We start from the raw sequence: 17574 nt of genomic DNA, 5'->3' as shown, positions 1-17574 counted from the left end.
GCTCCCAGCAGGGGCTGGAGACCCAGGCCCTTTAAATTGCCACCAGAGCCCCACTTCTGGAGCCCTGGGGTAGGGCTGCGGGGCTCTGGGGGCTATTTAAAAAGTCCGGGGCTCCCGTTGCTTCTACCGCCCCAGCCCTTTAAATAGCCGCTGGAGCCCCGCTGCTTCGCCAGGGCTCCGGCAGCTATTTAAAGGGCCAGGGCGGTAGAAGCAGGGGAGCCCCTGCTGCACCCCCTGCCCTGCCTGCACCAGCCCTGCACCCCCTGCCCTGCCTGCAGCCAGCCCCTGCCCATAGCCAGCCCCTGCTGCACCCCCTGCCCGCACCAGCCCCGCACCCCCGGCCTGCCCTCAGCCAGCCCATCTCCAGCCAGCCCCGCACCCCCTGCCCGCAGCCAGCCCCGCACCTCCTGCCCTGCCTGCAGCCAGCCCGTCTCCAGCCAGCCCCGCACCCCCTGCCCTGCCCGCAGCCAGCCCCGCACCCCTTGCCCTGCCTCCAGCCAGACCTACCTCCAGTCAGCCCCTGCCCTGCCTCCAGCCAGCAATGTACGTAATATATAATTCCATAGTTATGGAAAGTAAATAATACATGGAAGAAATTAAAGGGTTTTTTTTACGTGGTGTGTGGTTTTTTTTATTTTTATTTTTATTTATTTATTTATTTATTTATTTTAGTCATCCCTGCCGGGGCCCCGCCAGGGCCGGCTCTAACTTTTTTGCTGCCCCAAGCAGCAAAAAAAAGCGCCACCCCCGCCGAGCCCCCCCCGCCGAGCGCCGCGCCGCTGGGAACCCCCCCCCCCGAGCGCCGCGCCCCGCGCCGCCCCCCCCCCCCCGCCGAGCGCCGCGCCACCAGAACCCCCCCCAAGCGCCGCGCCACCGGAGCCCGCCACCCCCCCCCGAGCGCTGCGCCGCCGGAGCCCGCCCCCCCGCTGAGCGTCGCGCCTTCCCCCCCCGCGGATCGCCACCCCGCGCTGCCCCCCGCCATCCCATTGGCCGCTCCTTACCAGGTGCCGCCCCAAGCATGTGCTTGGTTGCCTGGTGCCTGGAGCCGGCCCTGGGCCCCGCCAAAAATGTTTGAATTGGGCCCCGCACTTCCTAAAGCCGGCCCTGAACAGACCTCACAAACGCCCGTGGCCCAGACATAGTAAGATGGTCTAGCGTAGCTGAGGAGGCTTTTGCAGATCTGCAGACCGCCCTCTGCACCGACCCAGTGCTGGTAGCTCCAGCCTGGAAGAAAGAGTTTATCTTACAAACCAATGCCTCTGAGGTTGGGTTGGGAGCAGTTCTTTCACAAATGGTCGGAGAAGAAGAACATCCAGTCCTGTTCCTCAGTAGGAAACTCCTGCCCAGGGAACGTAAATATGCCGTAGTAGAAAAGGAATGCCTGGCGGTAAAGTGGTCCGTAGAAAGCCTTCGCTACTACCTACTCGGGCGGAGGTTTATCCTCGTCACGGACCATGCCCCTCTGAAGTGGATGCACCAAAACAAAGAGAGAAATGCAAGAGTAACAAGGTGGTTGCTGTCGCTACAACCCTTCCACTTCAGAGTACAACATAGGTCTGGAATCAATGCGGATGGCCTTTCAAGGGTACACTGTTTGTTTGCCGACCTAAGTAGCCCAACCCCGTAGTGTTGAGCAGGGCGGGGGGGGGCGGGGGGAGATAAACTCAGGACAGACAGCTGCAAGGGGGGTGGGTAGAAAACAGTCTCAGAGGGTTAAAAGGCCTTCCTCCCTATCAACTGAGGAGGGGTAACTACAGGTCAATCAGGTTCAGCTGAGAAGGGGCTACCAGAGAATCAATTAGGATCAGCTGAGAGGGAGTTACCTGAGGTAAATCAGGATCAGCTGATTCCAACTAAGGGCTACCTGAGACCTTTTTAAACCCTCCCCTGTTGGGAGGAGAGGGGAGAGAGAAGGAGTCCTGCTGCCAGTAGGTCAGGAGCAGCAAGACAGCGAACTTCTCCAGGAGGGGAGGCTGCATTCCCTCCCATAAGGGAGAAAAACAAGCTAAAAAGACTGGTGGAGAGAAGGAACGGACTTCCCCTGTGCCACGAAGAGGGACTATTTTACCCAAGCCTGTCTCACCAAGGCAAAAAGCAGACGAGGCTGGTGAACCCGAGATGGTGCCTTGTCACCATTGGGGATTTCATGCCAATAATGTGTTGGACGGAAACTTCATGTTCCTCAAAGACAATGAAAATAGAAGTTTTTTCACTTCCTGTGGCCTATACAATACAAGGAAGTCCCTCAGGCTACTGCTCAAGTGGGTCCACAGTCCTGGATCATCTAGACGTAAGGAACTAAACTCAGCAGCAGCTGTTTCTTGCGCCTCCACCACACTCTTTTCTTCTGGAATGTGCATGGTTACATCCTTTCTGAGATGGAGATATGGATGCTGCAGTAGCTGCCAGGTCACCTGCACTCTGACTAACTGGAAGATCAGGCAACTCCTCACCACTCACATCCTCACTGGGGCCGGAAGGCTCACCGTGAACATTTGTGTCTATGTATCTCAGGAGAGCTCCTTCCTGCTTAGATAGAAAAGCTTCCTTTGCTTCCTTTCTTTTTCTGAATGCTGCCCCAGAGGGGTGTGTTCTGTGCCAGCTATAGTGGCTCTCCACACTCAGTTGAAGGGGACAAATAAGCAGGCTGGTAGCAGGGCCTGAGTGAGGGAAGATATCAGCATCTTAAGGGCCTAACTGGCTCCTACTACTTCAGTTGACTGCCTGTTCTTCTCAAGTGGGTTCAGGGAAGCAGCAGGAAACCAGAAGCTCCCTGAGAAGCTGGTGTTAATCAGTCCAGGCTCCTGGGGGTGCTAGAGAGGTACATAAGAGGCTCCTCCTCTCTCTCTCCCTCCCTGCAGCTCCTGCTGCTTTCTGTTATTCCCTCTCACCTTTTCTTCTGCCTGCCTGTTGTATCTCTTGTGCCCTCCTTCCTCCAGCAAAGCACTCCACCATATCTGTGCAGCTAGAGCAGAGAGAATATATATGCACCAGCAGCAGACACAATTTTCTACACTCTGGGTTCTAGGAGCACCCCCCCACAGTCTGGCACCTGAGCTCCGTTCGCCTCATGGTAAGGCCAGCCCTGTCCTGCCCTTCTCTGTATTTGACACCCCTGGCTCTGGCCTCCAGCTCCTCTCCCTGGCCACATCTCCAGCTCGCCCATCAGCTTTGTTTTTTGGCTTCTGGACCCTGGCTCCAACCTATGTCTCTACTTTCAACTATGTCCCCGAGCATCCTGTGGTCCTAATTCTTCATGCCAGCCCATCTCCGCTCTAACCTCCAGGCCTGGCCACCCCTATGGCTCTGACCATAAGGCCCAATCACCCACGTCCTGGGCATGATCCTTACACTGACATGGACAAAGCTGGTTTGCATAAATCACAAGACAAGTCTTAAGTAGGGCTGTTGATTAATTGCAGTTAACTCACGCAATAAACTCAATAAAATTAACCGCGATTTAAAAAAAAGAATCGTGATTAATCACAGTTTTAATAGCACTGTTAAACAGTAGAATACCAATTAAAATTTATTAAATATTTTGGATATTTTTCTACATTTTCATATATATTTGATTTCAATTACAACGCAGAATACAAGTGTATATTTTTTATTATAAATATTTGCACTGTAAAAATGATAAAATAAATACACCTCTACCCCGATATAACATGAATTCGGATATAACGTGGTAAAGCAGCGCTCCGGGGTGGGCGGGGCTGCGCACTCCGGCGGATCAAAGCAAGTTCGATATAACGCGGTTTCACCTATAACGGAGTAAGATTTTTTGGCTTCCGAGGGCAGCATTATATCGGGGTAGAGGTGTAGTATTTTTCAATTCACCTCATTCAAGTACTGTAGTGCAATCTCTTTGTCGTGAAAGTGCAACTTACGAATGTAGATTTTTTTTGTTTTTGTTTTGTTTTGAGTGCAGTTATGTAACAAACAATGTAAACCTTCAGAGCCTACAAATCCACTCAGCTCTACTTCTCTTTCAGCCAATCGCTAAGACAAGCAAGTTTGTTTACATTTATGGGGGATAATGCTGCTCTCTTCTTATTTACAGTGTCACCAGAAAGTGAGAATAGGCATTTGCATGGCACTTTTGTAGCCGGCATTTACGTGTCAGATATGTTAAACATTTGGATGCCTCTTTATGCTTCAGCCACCATTCCAGAGGACATGTTCCATACTGATGACGCTCATTAAAAAAAAATGCGTTAATTAAATTTGTGACTGAAGTCCTTGGGGAAGAATTTGTATGTCCCCTGCTCTGTTTTACCTGCATTCTGCCATATATTTCATGTTATAGCAGTCTCGGATGATGACCCAGCTTTTTGTCAAGGCTGGGAGATTGTGAGTGACAACAGAACTCAGTTCATATCTGTCAAGGTTCCTTCCCCACTCTGAACTTTAGGGTACAGATGTAGGGACCTGCATGAAAACCTCTAAGCTTCTCTACCAGCTTAGATCTGCTTTTGCTGCCACCACTCCCAATGTGCTAATTCCCTTCCCTGGGTAGCCTTGAGAGACTTCTTCACCACTTTCCTGGTGAACACCGATCCAAACCCTTGGATCTTAACACAAGGAGAATTTAACCATCCCCCCTCCTTTCCCCCACCAGTTCCTGGTGAGTCCAGATCCAACACCTTGGATCTTAAAACAAGGAAAAATCAATCAGGTTCTTAAAAAGAAGGCTTTTAATTAAAAAAAAGGTAAAGATCGTCTCTGTAAAATCAGGATTGAAAATAACTTTACAGGGTAATCAAATTCAAGGATCCCAGAGGAACCCCCTCTAGCCTTAGGTTCAAAGTTACAGCAAACAGAGATAAACACTCTAGCAAAAGGAACATTTACAAGTTGAGAAAACAAAGATAAAACTAACATGCCTTGCCTGGCTGTTACTTACAAGTTTGAAATATGAGAGACTTGTTCAGAAAGATTTGGAGAGCATGGATTGATGTCTGGTCCCTCTTAGTCCCAAGAGCGAACAACCCCCAAAACAAAGAGCACAAACAAAAGCCTTCCCCCCACCAAGATTTGAAAGTATCTTATCCCCTTATTGGTCCTTTGGGTCAGGTGTCAGCCAGGTTACCTGAGCTTCTTAACCCTTTACGGGTAAAAGGATTTTGGTGTCTCTGGCCAGGAGGGATTATAGTATTGTACACAGGAGGGCTGTTACCCTTCCCTTTTAGTTATGACAACATCCAAAGAGTTTCAGTTGTTTGTCAAAAGAACAAACATGCCACATTAGCTCCTTCCCAGCCTGCCACAGATGGATTAGTGGAAAGGTTTGTCTAGACATTCTAGCAAGTGACCCATGCTATGACTAGGGGTGAAAGTAAGTCAGGACACTTACCGGTATGGGACCGGGGGGGCCTCTGGCCCCCCGGAAGGGGCGGGGCCGTGGCAGAAGGGGTGGGGCTGGGGGAGTCAGCATCCCCCAACCAGCCCTTCCAGGCCACCTGGCCTGCGCTGCTCCGGGCTCCCGTGTTGATTTAAAGGGCCTAGGGCTCCGGACGCTGCTACTGTGCTAGCGGCAGCAGCGTCCGGAGCCCCGGGCCCTTTTAAATCACCAGCCCCAGGGCAATTGCTCCCTTTGCACCCCCCCCCCGCCCGTTGGCGGTTGCGTGGGGGGCAAAAGGGGCAGGGACATTAAAGCGCTGCAGGGTCCTTTGCTGCGGCAGCGCTTTACTGTTGCTGCCCCTCCCCCCCCAGGAACATTAAAGCATTGCCGCAGCAGCGCTTTAACGTACCTGCCCCTTTTGCCTCCCCTGTCAGCGGACCTGCCAGCATGGACCCTACCAGCAGGGCCGCCGACAGGGGGAAGGGGCAGTGACGTTAAAGCGTTGCCTCTTAAAGTAGCAGCGCTTTAAGGACGGTCCTTTGCCATGGCAGCAGTTTGAGGATCCTTAAGCACTGCTGCAGCAAAGGGTAGCGCTTTAAGTTTGCTGCCTCTTTTCTCCCCACAAGCAGGGCCGCCGACAGGGGAAGCAAAAGGGGCAGGGACATTGTGGGCTGGGTATGGGCTGGTGCGGGTTCTTACTGGTACGCTGTACCGGCTCACTTTCACCCCTGGCTATGATCCGTAAGGGTAGCTTACAACACAAGACTGCAAATTTTCTATTTGCCTATAGGAATGCACCTCATGCTGCTACAAATCAGACACCAACGAGGATGTTTTGGGGACATAATTTAAGATAACACCTGGACTTCTTAAAGCCTGATCTATAGAGTGAGTTCACAAGAAACAGTGTGATCAGATGGTCACACCTGACTGCACAGCTTTCACGTGGGAAAAAAAGTAGTAGTAAGAGACGATCAAGATAATTGGTGGAAAACTGGAGTGATTGTGTCACAAACTGGTCCCCTGCCTTAACGGGTAGAAGTGACACCAAACATGTCCTGGAGAAGACACAAACGCTTTTGAGCACAGGTTCAGCAGGATGTTTTACACCCGTGACACCTGTTGAAAATACTGAGCCTACAATACAACCACAGACAGTGACTTGTGATCGCACCAGTGAGCCTGCAGGTGACCCTGGCTCTACAGAGCAGGGAGATGTTGCTGAGACAGCTGCACAAGAAATACGGTTGCTGTTCCAGATCCTGCTGTGCTGCCTGTGAGCTGCTAGCTAGAGAGAAGTCGTCATCCTCCACTCAGACTGGACGTGCAGCATGCTGTCTATGGAATGAGAGTAGCTTTGATAGTCCTGCATTAGTAACTACGTTATGTCCTTTTTCAGACTGAAGGGGGAGAGATATATAGAGTATATTGGGCAGTAATACCATGGTATCGTAGGCACTGACTCCATGGATGGAAAAAATAGGGGGTGCTCAGCACCTGCAGGGCCGGATTAATCCCCGCCTGCCACTCCACCCTGAGGCCCTGCCCCCGCTTGGCCTCTTTGTTCCCGAGGCCCCACCTGAGCCTGCCCTGAGGCCCTGCCCCACTCAGCCTCTTCCCTCTGAGACCCCACCCACTGATCCTACGGAGTGGGTGGGGTCAGAGAGAAGCAAGCACCCACTGACAAAAACAAAACTCCGCGCCTGTGCACAGTATCCCTTTAAATAGCTGGCAAGCCCTGTAATGGCCCTCACTGTCTTCTGTGTTTGAGCCCACGTGCCCCCTGCCAGAGCTGTAGTGTGAGTGTGTGGCTAGGCCTATATTGTGTGTGGTTGGTAACCATGGTTATTTGGACCCCACTGTGCCCATGCGGTTCCTGCATGTTACAGTCATTGTGTGACATGTAAAAGAGACAACATTCTCCTCTTTCTGTGTGCCCCGCCCGCCAGTCGGTGTGATCCAGAGCATGGGGCGGGAGCAGGGACACCGAAGCAGTGGAGCCTGCCCAGAGGGCAAAGGGGTGATAGCGTGGACCTGGCTGTAGTGCTGGGAGCAGGAGCAGGGCCGTAGTAACGTTGGTGCTAGTGCAGGGGTTGACTGGGTGACGGTGCCAGTGCAGAGGGGAGATTGGTAACAATGTGGCAGTGATGTTAATGGTAGTGGTGTGGTTGCCACTGGTGCTGACTGACACCAGGGATGGCTACTGGTGGAAGCTGGGCAGAATATCCCAGGAGTCTCTAAGGACCCCTGCTCCAGTTTGACACCCCCATGGGAGTCACCAGGCTTTGAGTTCCCTTAGCTGGTTGCTCTCAGCTGGCTGGTGTTCGTGACTGTATCACAGTGAGATGGCTCCCAAATGATGTCCGTTGCCACTGTGGAAAGTCTCTGTCCATTGTGCTGTGTCTTTGGTGACCTGTGTCAGGGGAGACTGCTTCTGCTCCCTGACTAGAGATTTTTCAAGCCTGCACGGCTCTCCCACGATGTCCGCTAGCCCCTCCCAGCAGGAGCTCTTGGGAATGTGTTAGCACGAGGATCCGGAACACTGTCAGTGAATGCCCTTGGCACACACCTTCCCAGAAGGCGGAGGAGGCTGAGCAGCGGCCCAGCGGAGCCACCTTCCACTGGCAGGAACCCTGCCCTGGAGCACTTTCCTGGCTCGACGAGTGATGGTGCAATTGGCAATGGTTTTGCACAGCCTGTGTTGGTGACCCAGTGGGACTGGCAACAGCGCTATCCAATCACAGGGAGCAGCGCCATGGGAACAGAAACAGACTGTAACAGAACGAACGTAGAGACAGCGTCAGCTGAGGTGCCCCATGGTGAGCGACAGCGATGATCAGCAGGCTCATCACAACTGCAGTGTCTGCGGCCACAGTTTTTCATTCCACACAAGAGCTTGGCCTGTCTATTGTATTCGGCTTCTGATATCTCTAAACCAGGTAACGGCATCTTTAATGTAGAGTGCCACCCCCTCACCTCTTTTACCCACGCTATCCTTCCGGAACAGGTTAGAACCAGGGATTTGAACATGCCACTCATCCCGCCCAGTTTCAGCAATGCCAATTATATCAAATTTCTTCTCATCAATGAGAATTTCCAATTTTTCTTGCTTGTTACTCAGACTGCCAGCTTTGGTACAGAAGCAATGGAAAAATTTCTTCTCTGCACATTCTTCGTCCCATTGGTTCAGTTTGTTTGTGATACGCTGATTTTGAGCAGGTACTGTATTTGCCCCTGAAGCACTCTCCCCTGGCATTGCTAGTGTAACACTCTCCTGGCTGCTCCAGCTAGCCTCCAGCTGAGAAGATTAGCATCTCTCCCACTTATGAGATGCAGGCTGTCCAATTTGGGCCACATTCCATGGAGAGAGGGTGCTATGCAATGTTCCACAAAACTAAACCCTTCTGCTTCACACCAGTCATGCAGCCAGTGGTTCACCTCCAGTATTTTCTGCCTTCTCTCACTTATGGGACCGGAAGAACTTCTGAGATCACTGGGACTTTCCTCTTCATCAGCTCCCTTCAAAGGTCCCTGACATCTTCTGTGCCCTGTGTAGTTCCATGTGATGCTGTGTTATTAGTCAAATAACCTGCCCAATCTTGCAGTAACATCTTGCATTTTCATTCTCAGGGCACACTGCACTGTTATCTGTGTGTCCTTTGCTGAATTCTCTGCCCACTGGTCTTACTAGGGAGTCACCAATGACAGTTATTTACCTTCTTAGCACGGAGTCCACAGCTAAGCCCTCTGAAACTCTTCTCTTTGCCCCATGGTGCATCCCTCCAGGATGGACTTAAGCCATTCTAGCACTCCTGCTACCTCCTTTAGGGAGGTCAGCATTCTCTCCTGGTTGGCAGTGTCCAGTGCTGCAGAGAGGTCTCATAGGATTAGAATGGATATGTGCCCTCCATTTGTAGACACTAGGAGTCATTCATCTGTGCAATTACTATCATTTCTGTCCCATTGACTGGCCTGGATCCTGACTCTGCTGGGTCTAGGATATTAGCTTAAATTCGGTGAGTCTGTAGTTGGCTGTTGTCTGCTTTTCTGTGAGCTTGCTTAGGAGCAGACGGTTTGATACCAGGTGGCAGTGGGCTAGAACTGAAGCATTCTGAGCAGGTTTCTTCAGTGTTGGTAGCACTATTGCAGGTTGGAAGGAGGGAGGGAAGATTCCTCCTCTGACAGAGATGTTGGCTAGTCCTGGCCAAAGCAGCACCCATTGCTCCATGCTATCTGGCACCAGCCAGGAAAGGGGCGAGTCAGAGTCTCGGGTCTTGGGTCCAGACTCCTTTAGGGTGTCCAGTACTTCGTGATGAGTACTGCCTCTGGGAATGCAGGTAGGCTCTTCGTTGTCCGGTACAAACAGAGCAGATCTAGCCTGTGTGAGAAACCTCCCCGAATGCACGCGATCTTTTCAGCACCGTAGGATGATAGTTCTTCCCAGCACTTTGGGCTTGGCTCAGATGCAGGGTGTGGGCTCAGGACTGATGAAGTGATCTACCACCCAGGTAACTCCTTGGGACAGGATCTAGCTGGCCATTTCAGTGCAGGCTGATAGGAAGATTCTCCTGGTGATTACTAAAGCCTTAGCATAGGCATGGAGGAATTCATTCTGTTTCATCCTGCCTGTATCAGCCTTTGTTTTCTGCTATCAGCGCACAAGTTTCTGACTCTCTCTCTCTCTCTCTCTCTCTCTCTCTCTCTCTCTCTCTCTCTCTCCATCCAGTGCAGGGTGTCAAAACCACAGAGACCTGTTTGGGTGATCGGGAGCAAGGGCCCACTTGGGGCCAATGGCCGAGGCAAGTGTAGAATGATGATGAGTCACTGGGTCCTGGACTCCTTGTCCTGTGGAGTCCTGCTGAACTTGGCAGAGTCCATGAGTCTTTCTGATGCTGGGTCCTGGAAGAGTGCTGTTCACTGCCTTAATGAGCTGATGATCTGCCCAAAGCAGTGGCTGGGTTGTCATGTCCTTAATATTGACATCTAGACAAAAGAGCAGGTCCAGGCTGTGCCCAGCTGGGTGGGCTCACCAGAGATGAGGACAGGCGTTTGTGGGGGGTTTGTCTTTGCAGCCTTTTGACATGAATGTTGAAATCTCCCAGAATGACCACCATTGTCAGTGAGTTCCTTCGTGAATCCTTTCGTCTTTGGTCTGTAAATGAGCATAACATCTGTGTTAGCTTTGGCTCTTGTTTCTAGTGTTAGATTAATGAATTTGAATGACCTTGTCTTATCTGAGGCACCTTTCTTGGATTTGATGTTTGCAGAGGAGATGGATGCAGTGCTGTTTGCCTTCTTGTCCTGTCTGGGTCTGTGATGTACCAAGTCTTCTGGGGGTGTGAGGGTGACATACCAGGGTACAGTGCAGATGAGTTGGGGGCTGTGTCACCCCTGCCCTGCAACTTTGGGCGCCTCACAATGCCTTGCTGAAGTAGGAATCTGGACTGCTCACAAACAGCCTAACAGCATGCAAGCCACACCCTGAGTGTCTGTATGTAATTGCAGCCCACCAGCCACACTTGGGTTATATTCCAGCTCTTACCATCCTGGGTTATATTGCAGAGTGACCCCAACATACCCCCAGTCCCGGATTTCCCCCAGAAATATATGTCCTGTACCGCCCAGCCCTCTCCTGGACAGTACAGATATTTTAAGTTTATGATTCCTTTAAGGGAATAATATGCCATCTTATTATCTCAAATAGTTATTCAGACACTTCAATTTAAACACACTGGATTAGATAAAACAGTAAAACAAGGTGATTAATTACAAAGAGAGACATTTTAAGTGAGTACAAGTAATGAGGCATAAAAGTCAGAAATGGTTACAAAAAAAAATAAAGATAAGACATTTACTAATGCCTAATTTAACAAACTATCATAGATTCAAGCAAAGTTTCTCACCACATGCTCCAGCTATCTTACTGACCAAACTCTCAGGTCAGGACCCCTCCCTAGAGTCCAAAGCCTGCTTCCTTTGGCTCTTCAGGTGTAGAGAATGTGATAGGAAAGGAGTGTTTGTCCCTCCTTCTTATGGTTTTTGCACCTGTTTGAACTTCTTTGTCTTACCTTCCTGCTTGATGGCTCTGTTTACTGGTTCAATGCAAATTAAGTAGAGCACACATTTATTTGTTTAGGACAGGCCTGTTTGCAGACTTCTCTTGGCGCAGGGCTATGGGGATTGGAACCTGTGTTAACATTCTACTGTATGGTTTTGTTATAACTTCACATACAATGTTGCCACACATATTTTACCAGGACAATACTGCCCAGCAATTATGACTTTTCAAATGATACCTTAAAAGGCTTCCTTTGTATGAAGATTAAATTCAGGGGTGTGTTCTGTCCTGTGGGGTTAGGTGGGCTAGCACAGGGCTCCCGGCATCATCCAGCCTTGGAGATGCAGGCTAGATCAGGGCATTCATCACTGGCAAGGTCATGGGTGTTGGAGATGGAGCTTGCATTGATTGGTGTCAATATTAATTCAGGTAGCTCTGTGTGCCTGCTTTGGGCCCATGCCTAGCTAATGTTCCCAGGCAGTGGAGAGGTGGTAGATGGCTGGAATCTGATTTCTTAGGTCTGCTCTGCTGGTTCCTGGGACAGTTCCTCCCAACATGGGCTGGGATAGGTGAAGTATCGGGCTGTGCCATGGGACACTCCAAGTGGAGGAGAGGTGGTCTGACTTGCTGGGGTGGTTGGATACCTTTTGGTGCTAAGGCCTGGTTGAGTCCTGGGAGTGGGTGGAACTGGAGCAGTCAGTCCTGGGAGTAGTGGTGGGTGTGCTGCAAGCATGATGCTAGGCAAAGTCCATTCCAAGCAGAGGAGAGGAGTTAATGGCATTAGACACCCATTTCCTTGCTGCCCTTAGCTGGCTTTCCGGGGGTGCAGGGGAGACGGCACTTCCAATGTAACATGTGAGTTTCAGTTGTAAAAAAAGCCCTCCTGCCCAGAAGATAATGGCAAAGCCTGGAGAAGCAGGACTGAGGTCCAGAGCTCCTTCCCCGTAAGAAAGGCAGTGTCCTATGGGAGCCTCAGCCCAGGTGGGGGCTCCTGTGCTGGATGGAGGAGTCGCAGCCTCACTTTCACATTGCAGCAATTCTGTCTGGTGCTGGAATTTCCCCAAGTGCAAGGAGGCTCCTCCCACCACGGCGGGGCAATTGTGCTGCCGAGAGCCACGACAACCGCAGGTGCAACGTGGAGGTAGCACCCAAGCAACGTGGAGGTGGCACCCAAGCAACCTTAACTCTTCCCCACCCTCCCCCAAGTGCATCCTCCTACCTGCCCTGCATCCCGTAGTGTATGCCCCTTGCAGCATTGGTTGGGTAGCTGGTGGCACACGGATAGCTCTTTGATGCTAGGTTTGATGCATGCTACCACACTGACCTGTGCTCTGACAGCATGATTTGGACATCAAGGTAGCAGTTAGGGAAGCCGATCCTTGCATCTCCCTCCCAGAAGGTAACACATAGGGCTTCTTGCCAGCACTAGCCCCACTTGGGGCAATCTGGGACAGTCCTAACAGGGCCCATGCTGATTCGTTCCTCAGGGAGGAATTCTGTGAAATATTCAGGGCCAAAGAGAAGACGACGGGAAAGCTCTACACGTGCAAGAAGTTCCTGAAGAGAGATGGACGGAAGGTGCGGAAGGCGGCCAAGAATGAGATCATCATCCTGAAAATGTGAGTCACTGTACCTTCCCATCCCGGGGTTTGAGCCTGAAGTTCTCAGCATTAATGGCATGAGTCCCTGCTGTGTATACTACAGGAGTAACTCTGTTAGCTAGCAGCTGTAGTAGACTCTTATCCTCTTCTGCGGACCAGCCAACAGAGGGGGACAAATGTACCAGTGGGAGCTAGGTCTGCTGAAGCCATGACATGACCTGACCAGGCTCTGCTAACCTGGTCTCCTCCTAACAGGCCCCCTGCTCAGGGCATTCCTGCTGACAACAGGCCTTTTCTACATGTAACTGCATTTTTCCGTCTGTGGGCCCCCAATGTCACCTGCTTTGATGCTGGGAAGGCTGGGTAGGGCAGCCCCATGACACCTTTTGTTGTGCCTCTGATCCCTTGGGCTAGGCTGACCTAGCACTGCATCTCACTCACAAGCTGACCTCTATGTGTGACCAGTGCCAACTTATAGAAGAGCCCTTCCTTCTTGGGACATGCCCACAGTACCCTTTGCCAGTCAATGGGTACTCTTTGCCTCCCCCACTGCAGGCAGTATAGTGGGGACTGAGAGGGGAGACAGGATGTGTGCTACAGCGGGGAGATGAGGCTAGACACAGAGGGTAGCCTGAGTTTCCCCTATCCCCACAGCCCTGCCCATGTGGCTATGTGGCCAGGCGTATCCAATGTCCCCCTCCCTTAGGTGCTGGCAGTCAGCTTCATCCTCACGCCCCCTTCTTCTGGACATGCAATGCATGTTGCCCAGCCCCAGCTCCCCAGCAGGCATGGTGCCAGGCTCTGGGTTGGGTTAAGGTGGGCACAGAGGGGAGGGTCTGGCCTAGGCCTCTGGCCAGTTCGAGGCAGAGTCCAGCTGGTGCGACAGCCCCCAGGCCAGCCTGGCTCCGAGGTGGGGGCACCAGGGGGTCCTGGCAGAGCTTGGGGTTGCGGCGGGATCCCTGGTCCCCACCCACCAGTCTCTGTCCTGCTGCTGGGTGGGTGGGGCCAGTTGTTGACACCTTCAACCAATCAGGCAGCCTCTGTGCCTCCAGCTCCTCCCCCTCCTCCAATGGGAGACCCTGAGGGACTGTGGGGGGAGCCAGAGGAAGGGGTGCTGAGCAGCTGGCAGAGGGAGCCAGCCACAGATGAGTGAGGGATCTTGCCCAGCCTGTGCGGTGCTAGGCGCGCTCCCTGCCCTGTCCACTGTCGTACCCAGCTCTCCCGTGGCTCAGCCTCCCTTCTGACCTGCACGGCTCCCCCAAGAGCCTCCAGCGCCTGCCCTGCCCTAGTGGGAGCAGAGTCTATGTGTCCTGGCACAGGCAAGTACCCCAGGGATGTGGTGCTGCGCTGGGCAGAGTCCGCTAACCCCGTGTTCTCTCGCTCTGTGCCCCCAGGGTGAAGCACCCCAACATCCTGCAGCTGGTGGATGTGTATGTCACCCGCAAAGAGTACTTCATCTTCCTTGAACTGTAAGTCAGTTCTGCCTGGTACCTGGCAGCTGCAAGATTGGCCCCAGCTGGCTCTGACAGCGCCCCTGTCAGAGCCAGAGAGACCCGGACTCTGGGGTCCCAGAGGGAGCTTGCTATGGCTGTAACCCCTCCACTGCTGCTCCCCAGGCACGTGTCTGGGGCAGCCACACCAGACGCCCCCTGGGTAATTCCCAGAAGCCCCTTTCTCCTTCTGGGAGGCTGTCTCCATGCAGACCTGCCCCACAAAGCTGGCCTGTCTCCCCTTCTGGGCCTGCTCTTGCCTCATGGCCAGATGCTTCACTCGTTAGCAGGTCAGTCTAGAGGCAGCTCCTGCTTAGAACTGCAGCTCAGCTCTGGGCCAAGGATTGGCCATGTGCCACAGCCAGGGCAGCTTATGGCCGGCAGCACAGGACTTGCTGATCTCCATGTACAGAGGGCGGGAGCCCTCAATTAATCCAGGTCTGGGATCCTTCATTATCCCACGGGCAATACAGGAGAAAGAACCATGCTGGGAAGGTCAGAGGATCTGTGGTGACTCACTCTGGAGGCTGATTCGTGCTCCTCGCCAGATTCAGCTGCAGCCTGCCGTGGGGAGCTGTCAGGAATGGTCAAGTCCCTGCTGTGAGCGTGCTTCTTGGGTGGGCGAGGATTGGCCAACTTTACTGAAACTCTTGACAGCAGGCACTTGGGCCTTTCAGCTGAGCACCCAGAAATGCAAGGGCTGCTCCATAGCATTACCTGTAGCGCTAAGATCTGGCACTCTGATGAGACACGTGCTGTGTCCTGCCTCTGGCTGGGCTGGACCCCTGGACAGCTCCTCTTCCCTTGCCATGCCTCCTGCCTTTCCTAACCAAGCCCGGGACCCAGCTGCCTCTGCAGCCTGGGGCAGCTGCTATTGATGGATGGGGAAGGTTCTGAGACCCTGCAGCATCTGGGGTGCTCATGCGGGTCTTGGGGTGCTCTAGCCATAGCTTGGGGGGTGTTGGGTACAAGGCCTGTCCCTCAGGGCAAAGGCCTGACCCTGCTGCTCTCTCAGGTATGGGCTTTTTCCCCCACTGCAGGGCCACAGGCCGGGAGGTGTTTGACTGGATCCTGGATCAGGGTTATTACTCTGAACGGGACACCAGCAATGTCATCCGACAAGTGCTGGAGGCCGTCGCTTACCTGCATTCACTCAAGATTGTGCACAGGAACCTCAAGGTCAGTCATCCGGCTCCCCCACTGGCCTGCATGCCCCGGGATGGTCTGTTACCTGCAGGCCCCATCTGCCCTCGCAGTCCCCAGCCATCACGAGCAATCGAGCTCTAACGGGGGTCCCCACTCTCATTCCTCTCCAGGGGATGCAGCTCTGGGGGCGCACCTCACTGTGCTCCCCAGTAGGTGCTGCTTGGCCCCATAGCCTGGCTCCCTCCTGCAGGCTGGTTGGTGGCTCCCCAGCCTGGTGTAGCTTCTCTATATGGCAAATGGCCTCTTGTCTGAGCCATTCTCCCCTGGGGCAGGACGGGGTGCTGGCTGACCCACAGAGCCCTGCGGGAGAGACACCCCCTTGGTGCCCAGGGATCATTGACACCCACACACACAGCAGTGTGCCCATCCCTGGGATGGGTTGTGCTCTCTCCTTCCACTCCTGCCCTTCTCTTGGCATGCGGATCTGCAGCTGGAGAACCTGGTGTATTACAACCGCCTGAAGAACTCCAAGATTGTGATCAGTGACTTCCACCTGGCAAAGCTAGAGAACGGCCTCATCAAGGAGCCCTGTGGCACCCCAGAGTATCTAGGTAAGAAACAGTGAGGTGGGCATCAGGGGGCATTTGGCAAGGGGCAGCAAGGGACAGGCTAGGCAAAAGAGGGCACAAAAATTAAATATTTTTTCTCAAAAACTAAGGGTGAGCCACAGAGTGAGAAGCTGCCCCCAGAGCCCATTCTAGGGGCTCAGTAATCCAAGCCGGTCCCCCTCCCCCCATCCTCCCTCACCCCCCCGGCCCAGGGGCTGCCCCCAGAGCCCATTCCAGGGGCTCAGGAATAGTTAAAGGCTGGATTGTGCCCTGAAGCATGAGGGCAGAGATCCCTTCCAGCCTTTTGCTTCTCCCACCTAAGAGCAGAATTTCTGACCTGGGACTGGTGGCTAAATGGGATCCATGCACATTCTCCTGAGCTCTTCCTCACCTGCCTGCCCCCTTCCTTCTCCACAACCCTCCTACCAGCGTGCTCAGCCCAGGATTGCTCCAGCCAGGCCTCCTTTCACACGCCATCCTGTTTCCTCTGCAGCTGTTCTGGTCCCTTCACCCTCCTCCAGGGGAGAAGTCACTGGCTCTGCATGCACACAGGGCCCTTCTGGGCATGGCGCTGGCAGGGGCTTTCTCCCTGCAAAGATCTGAGCTCCCTCTCCTCGACAGAAGAGGTTCCCACAGTCCACAGAGAGCGTGGGCACAGTAACCCGGGAGCACTGATGGGCAGCTCAGAAATGGGGCAGCTGCCCACAAAGAGGAGCAAGGCCAGAGCCCTCCAGGAGCTAAGAGCACTGGGGGTGATCAGGCAAATTCACTCAGGTTGTAACACCTGCAGAGAGCTTCCCCCACTGGGAGAGAGGCTCACGCCGGATTCTCCAGGGACCAAGAGACACAGGAGGGTTTTTGGTTAAATAGCCTGAGTTACACTGGACCCAGAGCCTTCCTCCTGACTCCACTATCGGGCAGGACCTCTGGTCTATGGCAGACCCTGATCCTTAGCTAGGGCTGGAAGGACTTTGGCTCACTGAGGCCCCATACGACTGTGGGCTTGTTCTGAGCAAAGGGTGTTATGAACTGGGAAGCACAAGAAAATCCCATGATGGTGTTCCAAGGGCCGCTCACCTGCCCAAGCCCATGCTGGAGCTTGGGGACCGCTGGTAAACTTAGTAGCTCCAGTGTAGGTTCTTTTCCTCTCTGTGATGCTTTTCCCTCAAGAATCAATGGGCTTGCTTCACAAGGGCCAGGTGGTAACGTCACCGTGGCAGTTATACTGTGTACCAGCTTGGGGAGAGGAGTGAGGCAGGCCTGCTGAGGCAGCCTGTCTCTTGCTGGGGAAGTCACCATGTAGGCAGAGAGCCGAACAGCTTGG

The 17574-nt window shown here is 53.1% G+C and overlaps 1 protein-coding gene across 1 annotated transcript in view; it reads left to right on the top strand.

Annotated features, from left to right (window-relative positions):
* The window catches only part of CAMKV (CaM kinase like vesicle associated), a 35245-nt gene that overhangs the window by 10736 nt on the left and 6935 nt on the right, over nt 1-17574 (top strand). Inside the window, exons 2-5 of the mRNA XM_065408177.1 lie at nt 12893-13024; nt 14401-14475; nt 15537-15675; nt 16133-16253. Of these exons, the coding sequence (XP_065264249.1) occupies nt 12893-13024; nt 14401-14475; nt 15537-15675; nt 16133-16253 (467 nt within the window). The remainder of the gene's footprint in view (nt 1-12892; nt 13025-14400; nt 14476-15536; nt 15676-16132; nt 16254-17574) is intronic.

The sequence above is a fragment of the Emys orbicularis genome, chromosome 7 (assembly GCF_028017835.1).
Source record: "Emys orbicularis isolate rEmyOrb1 chromosome 7, rEmyOrb1.hap1, whole genome shotgun sequence".
Classification (NCBI taxonomy): Eukaryota; Metazoa; Chordata; order Testudines; family Emydidae; genus Emys; species Emys orbicularis.
Note: the sequence above shows the minus strand (reverse complement) of the source record. Positions and strands in the feature narration are given on the sequence as shown.